Source organism: Aplysia californica, unplaced genomic scaffold (genome assembly GCF_000002075.1).
Source record: "Aplysia californica isolate F4 #8 unplaced genomic scaffold, AplCal3.0 scaffold00037, whole genome shotgun sequence".
NCBI classification, from domain to species: Eukaryota; Metazoa; Mollusca; class Gastropoda; order Aplysiida; family Aplysiidae; genus Aplysia; species Aplysia californica.
This window is the reverse complement of record NW_004797307.1, coordinates 1,637,374-1,645,884: the sequence shown is the minus strand read 5'-3', so window position 1 is coordinate 1,645,884 and position 8,511 is coordinate 1,637,374. Positions and strand designations below refer to the sequence as shown.

The 8,511-nt window shown below is 40.1% G+C and overlaps 1 protein-coding gene across 1 annotated transcript in view; it reads left to right on the top strand.

Moving 5' to 3' along the window:
• LOC101849183 (equilibrative nucleoside transporter 4) overlaps positions 1–8,511 on the top strand; it is a gene marked incomplete at both ends in the record, with an annotated part of 13,563 nt that overhangs the window by 1,107 nt on the left and 3,945 nt on the right. The window contains 3 exon segments of the mRNA XM_013091477.2: positions 3,900–3,976; positions 5,349–5,527; positions 7,895–7,969. Of these exon segments, the coding sequence (XP_012946931.1) occupies positions 3,900–3,976; positions 5,349–5,527; positions 7,895–7,969 (331 nt within the window).

Sequence of the window (8,511 nt, the reverse complement as noted above, 5' to 3'; positions counted from 1 at the left end):
TCTTCTTCTTCTTCTTCTTCTTCTTCTTCTTCTTCTTCTTCTTCTTCTTCTTCCTTCACAGACCGTCAGGCAACCAATACTTCACACGCTGAAAGCATTTATAATAGCCATGACCTGTAAAATTTCAAATTTAGCCTCGAAGATCATGAGGGTCGAAAGATCACGGTATTGTAGCCGCGTCACAATGTACAATCATGGGAGAAAACTCACCGCCTCAGAAACTCTCTCTCATTCAAAGTTTGCAGATGCTGGTGACACCCAGAATACCAAACGCTTTAAAAAGTTACCATAACCAGCAGTTTAAGTTAAGTTGGCCATACATTTTGTGATCCGTAAAGTTTTCCAGCATGTTTCTAACAGGGTCTGCTGCGATGTTAGCAAAAATAAGTTCCGTGATCCCTATAATGCTCTGTCTCCCCTTTGCGCTCACTTTGGACATACGCCGGTAATGAAGATGTACGACCCCCTTACCCTTGGGTCTGTCACGTGGGCTGAAGCGTTCGAGAAGACAGACTGGGAGAAAGTTTATATCCTCCACGGACACCCACTCTCATCTACCTCCACACTCTCTCACCCACCTCCTGTCTTTTTTTGGGTTCTTGTTCTCGTTATAAATGCTTCTTTCCTATCTCTTTCCTCACAACTGCAACAGGGCAAACGCCACGAAGTCACGTGAAGCCAACAGCAGATAATTAACTAGAAAACGGTACATGGGTGGTGGTTGGCGGGTGGTCTCGTGTGGGCTTCTCTTTCTTTCCTGACATCCATCTTCGTTATCTCTCCTCTTTCTTTTCTTCATGTGTTATTCTGTGGTACCCTTTCTAATCATCGGCACTTTTCTAGCCTGTTTGTTTTGCAAGTGCCGATAAACTCGTACTTGAAACTAAATATCAAAACGTACGGCATAGCATAGACCTAAAGTCTCCTTCAGAATTGTCAGGTTATTCAGAGTCAATACAAATCTTGATTTTTGTTAGATGACAGATAGTTTACTTTTGTTCTCAGTGCCTGTTGTGTAACACCTTTTTTTCAAACGTGAAAATTGACTCTGATACTCTAAAAGGCCCCCAAACACCCAAACTAAAGTGATAATCCTCAGTTGAAAACACCTTCTGTGTGTGAGGTAGATGAGTAAGTGACAAAGTGCTATGACTTTTTCCTAGGTAAAAGTTAGTAGTGTATACGAAGACTGGAGAAAAGTGTAGAGTCACAATTTTGGTGATTTGTTTTTAGAAATTCTGAACCTCACCTCTTAAATCTTTTAAAGAAGGAATGTAATTTTCTCTGTTCATTTCTCCCTGAAGACTGCCGTAATAATATATAATATGTAGTAAAGTAAACCTTCTCTGTAACCTTCAGAGCTAAGTTGTTTTTTTCTTCATAGCTCAGTATCGACCTGACTTCAAGCCACTTCATGAAACCACTCTGGTACAACGTCACAGACGCTCTCATCCCCTGAGGTCAATCTTAAAAGCATGGTGTTTTCCCTTACAATTTCCACACAAAAATTCTAGTGGTAGAACCAAACGGTGCAGGCAAAGAGCCAAAGACTCCATCTCGAACAGCATTACGTTACACGTTGCAAATTGAACCTTTTGAATGTTGGTTTGGTAGTCAGTTTTTCGGCTCGGCGTCTTGACAGTGCCACGACTGCCATTTCAGAGAAAAAAGTGTTCTCCAGGGTGGGTAGGAAGGAAGGAAGGAAGGAAGGAAGGAATGAAGGAAGGAAGGAAGGAAGGATGGAAGGAAGGAAGAAAAAAGGAAAGGAGGAAACAAGGAAAGAAGGAAGAAAGGATGGAAGGTAGTGTGCGAAAAAAGGAAATAAAAGGATGGTACGGTAGAACGTGCATCATCGAATAGAAAAAAAGTGGGACCAGGACAATCTATTGGTGTTACGGGAGTAGATGGGGGGAGGGGAAAATTCCACTTTATTGATCCCCTTTTGAAATCGGTTTTACAATGACATACACTCACACACACACACACACACACACACACACACACACACACACGCACACACACACACACACACACACACACACACACACACGTATATCGCTTGCGTTTTTGCGTACTATATTTTTATGCCTTACTTGACAGAGAATACAAGAGTGTCGTTTAACTGTGCACGTTAGACTAAGCTGCTATTTATTTCGGTTGGGATCTTTAACAGGGCGTTATTAACTAGATTTAAGTTATTTGGTGAGATTTTAAAAAAATAGCCCGCCAACTTGGCTCGGTCCTTTGGGAGATGGTGGTTCAATTCGGACGCCTTGTCGTGTAAACAACCTGGCAGGAGTGAACGACACATTACACCCATGTACCTATTGTTTTGTTTGTTTTGGTTAAAGTTGTACGCGCTCGCAACTGCTTAAAGTCGTAAGTATGAGCGCACGGGACACATTTAACATTTTTAATTTGGTAGGAATTAATTTTGAATATTGAACGGGTGGGGATTTTAGACCACTACGGGATCTTTTAACATGCGCAACTTCCAGACGGTACCTTATCAGAGAAGCTAAGCATTAGATGTTACCTACTCTAAGATCAGGGATGTGGCTGAAAGACATCAGTAAGAGGAGGCCAAGTAGAAGCAGTAGAAAGGTTGCAGAAAGAATCAGGAGCCCAGAGGAAAGAGGCAAAGGGGAAGGGGGAATGGGGGCAGAAAGTGGAGACGAAAGCAGACAATAGAACAAGGTTAGGGAGCAGGAAAGAGGGTGAAAGAAGGAGACAATTTTAGAGACGAAAATTTTCAATCGCTGTCAGGTTTCGAACCCCGGATCTATTGAATGAGAGGCGAACATCGTAATCCCCAGACCACGAGAGCCCCCAATGTATTTATAATTAATTTGTATCTCAGAAACTGTTGAAAGGACATTTTTCATCTCTTCTATTGAAGGTTCAGTTCAGGTTTTTCAGATAGGGTCGTATCTATGTAATATAGTCAAACTGCCCCGAGATGGCCATCCATTGTCGAGGACAAAAGTAGTTGTCTAGAAGAGGTACATGTCTTGAACAGAACGGGTCCTGGGGTGGAGGCTGTACTCCAGGAACCCAGTTCTTTAGGCAGAATAAGAGAACAGTTTTGGTTTTAATCCGAAAGCGAATGCCAACTGTAGCTTTTGACTTGGGTTACTAGATTTATATAAACTTCTCCAAAGGACCAACAAGTCTCTGTCGTGTAGTATGCGGCGATTCACTGTTGCATGTAGAGGACCAGAGTTCGATTCCCGTCTGGGGATAATTTTTTATTATCTAGTATCTCTGTTGTTTCTCCTGGAATGCCGTATACATTTCATTCTGGGTAAGCTCTAGCAAGCAGGGTCAAAATCTACCTCTTAATTTAAAGGTTCTGAATTGTGTTGATGGGGGCGTAAAAAAGACCTAAATTCACACACACACAAAAAAGAACAGATTAAAAGATTGATTCATTCGGAACATCTTCTTATTGAAAGTGTAGGGAAAAGTTCGACCTCGTAATGCAGAACTTGTATTGATTTGATTTATTATTCTGCGGTACATGTTATTTCATTTGTCCTTTATTAAGTGGCCTAGTGGTTAGGCTACCGGACTCGTAATCGTGAGATTGCGGGTTAGGGGGGTTCGAGTCTCAGCTCGGTCCGACGTTGTGTCCTTTGGGACAGACACTTTACCCAAATTTCCCGCTTGGCTTTGTCCTTTCGGAGATGGTTTTAAACTCGGAGGTCCCACCTCTTAAATTACTTAATAGTGTTGATAGGGGCGTTTAACTTATACCGCTTCACCATTTCACCATTTCGAAAACACTTTCTTTTAGTTACAGGTAGTAGTAGCGATTCAGATTGTTATTTGCTTAAAAAATGATAACAAATGTTTAACATTCCAATCTCTCTTGACCTGCATTACACGTGGATGGTCAGCTTCGGTTCCCCAACACCCCCATCTTGATCCAGATGTCCATCATTCGCCACGTCTGCAGTATTGCCGGCATCATCAGGTAATCTCTGTCAGTGAAAACTTGAGTCTCATCTCCGTGCCAGTTTTAAAGCATTTGTGTCGCAACACGGGTTAATCAGGCGCTCGTTCATTTTCAGGAATGTGGAGTTATTGCTGTCATCTTATAGCTCGTTCATTTTCAGGAATGTGGAGTTATTGGTGTCATCTTATAGCTCGTTCATTTTCAGGAATGTGGAGTTATTGGTGTCATCTTGAAAAGCTCGTTCATTTGTCTTGCTTTAGATCAAAACAATATCCATTTATCTTAAATAGAATTCGAGATACATGTATTTGCTATTGAATGAGGCTTGGATTCAGATGTAAAATTTGCGAGAAAATGGGCCCTCAAAGTTTGGTGACTTCCATAGCTTGAGAGTCCTTGGAAATTGCAAATTTACATTTTTGGGGCCTTAAATGCGTTTTTCAACAGGATCCACACGGAAATCATTATTTAATTGGACCTAAAAGTGGATGAACCACCCCCCCCCCAAAAAAAAAAAAAAAAAAAAAAAAAATTTTATTTGTTTATAAATCGACAAAAATTGCAGGAGAAAAAGCCAGAATCTTTGATTCATTATTTTGACGAGCTCCTGCTTTCATCACAATGCATTTTTCTGCTATCGTCAGCGATTTTCCACAGTCACACAAATCTGTTTGTAAGGGTTTCCATGGAAAACGGTAGATCTAATTCGAAAACAGACATCAAAAGGCATCTTACAATAATAGTAGAATTTCGCTTTGTTTCCTCGTGTCTTTCTATGTTTTTCAAAACTGAAAACTAACGAGTCCCTACGTCATGTTTCTGATTTTGGGCGGAGCGACTTCTACATTTGGCAACAATAGAATTACACCGTTCTAACTGCTCAGTACCTAGTTTTCAGAAATTTGACGCTAAGACTTCCAAGTTTCACAATCTGTCAAGCTTTTTTCGAAAGCAATTTTCTTAATATCTCGACAACGACTGCGAAAAATCGTGAGATTTTGATAGAGCAGATAGAATTTTTTGTTATGTTTCTGAACTCATTGTCTTTGTAAATCAAAACGGCGAAAATTTTCAGACAGAAGTTTGAGATTCTAAGGTAGAGATTTGTAGAATGACGTTGAGGATTTGTATAGACGAAAAAATGTATTTAATGATTCATTCACTCACTCATTCATTCATTCATTCATTCTTTCATTTATTTATTTATTCAGTCATTCATTCTTTCTTTCATTCTTGCTTTCATTCATTCATTCATTCATTCATTCATTCATTCATTCATTCATTCATTCATTTCTTTCTTTCTTTCTTCCTTTCATTCTTTCTTTCTTTCTTTTTTTATTCATTCATTCGTGTATTCATTTATTGAACCCCCAACCTATCCCTCCCACAGCAACAACGTGACGATCGAGGCGATCCCCCTGACGGGCCGTATTCTCTTCGCCTACGTAGCCCTGACCTCCCTCATGCTCTTCATCACCCTCACGGACGTCCTCTTCTCCCTCTTCCCCACCGACATCGCTCACATCCTCACCCTCCTTGTCGTCGCTCTGGTGTCTGCAGCGCAGGCGGGTAATATGAGATAAAATAAGATAAGATGAGATGAGACGAGACGAGACGAGACGAGACGAGACGAGACGAGACGAGACGAGACGAGACGAGACGAGACGAGATGAAATAAGATAAGTCTTATTGTGCAGAACCTGGTGCATTTGTTTTATCGTTTATCACGCGCGCGCACACACACAAACACACACTCACACACACACACACACACACACACACACACACACACACACACACACACACACACATAAACACGCACACGTACACGCACATGCATACGAGTGCGCAATCCCATGGACACATTCTTTCACACATCCTCTCCTTCACACACATCTGTCCACATAACGAGGCTTAGTGTATCTGTCTATCGGATATAGTTTTTTTTTGTTGCAGTAAGAGTTTTACGGTACTAACATCACAAACAGGTCAAATAAATGTCAAAGATTAGGATTGTTACTAGAGAGATTAGTTTTAAAATCTTAAATTTCCGATGTACAGGGTAATCCCAAAAAACATATACAACTTTTTAAATAAATATTTTCCTCCCCACTGAAGTTTTGCGTTCAAAATTTGTACACAACTTTTGGAAGTCATAAGAAATTTATCTGATATTCATTTTAGATAATTCCACACAATCGTTTTGCTCTGCATTGCGCGTTAAAAAACAACTCTTTTTCAGATATGTCCCCATTTTTGCAGCAAGACGCACTAGTTTGCATTAGGCCTATCATTAAAAGTCCCAAACGGTCGAGCCATATTGCAAACTACAGTAGTCTAGCAGGCCAACAGACGTTTGCAGATAGTTTTTTCTCAAGTTTCCTTTGCCTGCTGAGATCATGGTTGAGATAAGTAACGAGCAAAAAGCTTCTTTTATTGAACATTTCCTCACCACAAACTCATGTCGTAAGTTTCACACAAGGTACGGTAACAATGATAAAGTGCCCTTAATGCCTTCTTTGATGTCAAGGGTGAACTGGGCAATCAGTTAGGGCCTGTAGAGAATCAGAAAAAAGATTGACGACAAAACGACCACTTCAGATCAAACAAACACCGTTTGCACGCCTTTAAAGGTCACCCGGGTGCAGAATTCGGAAGATGAGCCCCATGAGACGTCTGTCCATGAACAATTTCTGCAGCTATGATTTCCCTTCATCTCAACGGTCAGCATTTTCAAGGCAGATCTTCATCTACGACTGTACTATTTTCCTGTTCGCGAAGCTGACTTGGATCAGAGGATAGAAATGTGCTCATAATTCATCGATCGCCTTGAAAAAGCGCGAATGTTCTTCTATGGTACTTGAATACTTCGCAAAGCCCTTATTCACATTTCAGGATATGTTAACTCCACAAAAGCCTATAAATCTGTTCCAAATTACAACATTCTAGAACAAATTTTGTTCAAGATATTCAGAAAAAAAAGATGGGTGGTTGGCGGGTGCTCTGGTGTGGTTTGCTTCTTCTTTCCTATCAAACATCTATCGTCCTTTTCTTTCCTTCTTTTTTATGTTTGTTAATCTCTTGTAACACCTGTAATCTTCTGGCGCCGTAAAACATCTACTAAAACTAAAAACTAAAGAAAAAAATGAGTACAGGTTTCATTTTTTTTCGGGGGGGGGGGGGTTGCAAAATTATTTCTGGTAACGCCTTTTGTAAGAGTTTTACGGCACTTGCAACACAATTAATAGGTCATATAAGTGCCGAAGAGTAGAGATGTTGTTGGAGGTGAACATACTAAGAAAAGAGGGAGGGGATATAAGAACTATAGGTGTTTGATAAGACATTAGGAGAAAAATAAACAAATACAAAACAACAACAACAAACAAAAAATTTAATGAAGATCATTTCTATAGCGCCTACTCCCGTGTAAACACAGCTTTAGACGCTTTACATAAATGCATGTACAAACAATATTCACGCCCGCGACACACACACGTACACACACACACACACTCATACACACACACACACACACACACACACTCATACACACACACACACACACATACACACACAAACACGCACACACACACACACTCACGCACACATTACACGCACACATGTGAACACACAAGCACGGCAAATACACATACACACACACACACACACACACACACACACACACACACACACACGCAAACACATACACACACATACACATCTACTTGCATATCACAAGCGCACAGTTACACATCGTTACGAAATGGGCATATACACATAATAAAATAATATACACAATGCAATTCGCAAAATACATAAATGGCTACATAGTCATTTACATAACATTGTACTGAACTTGAATCTACTTATATAAAAATGACGCACCTACCAGACACCCATTGCTAAAACTGAATGATTGTCTTTTGTTTGCTGCAGTGCAACAGTCAAGTTTCTACGGCTATGCAAATATGATGCCTAAGCGCTACACTGAGGCTGTCCTCGTGGGAGAAAGTAAGTAGATCGATCTATCTATCTCTCCATCAATTCATCCTTCCATCTATCTATCTATCTATCTATCTATCTATCTATCTATCTATCTATCTATCTATCTATCTATCTATCTATCTATCTATCTATCTGTGGTGTAATGGTTAAGCTCTATGCTGTTGCTCGCCCAGCGCGTGAGTTTGACTTCCAAGTAGGAGAGTGTTTTTTTCTTTTCAAAATAATGAGTGTCTCCATTAGTTCGCTGGGACATTGCATCCCTCCAAATCTAAGCTAGCCCTTACAGAAAAAAGATAGAATCAGCCGGCTGCCAAATTATCTAAAATTGTGACGATATGAGGTTTTATGAAAGAAATATACACTTTAGATAATAATATGTATAGTCTACAAGTCTTAGTGTTTTTTTACCATTCCGGTAAAACCAACAGAAATTCCCCACAGGGACAATAACGTCTTCTTCTTCTCTATCGTAAACAATACAATAAAACAACATCTTAATTATATCTTATTTGAAAACTTCTACAATTCCTCTTCGCCCCGCCTCTGTC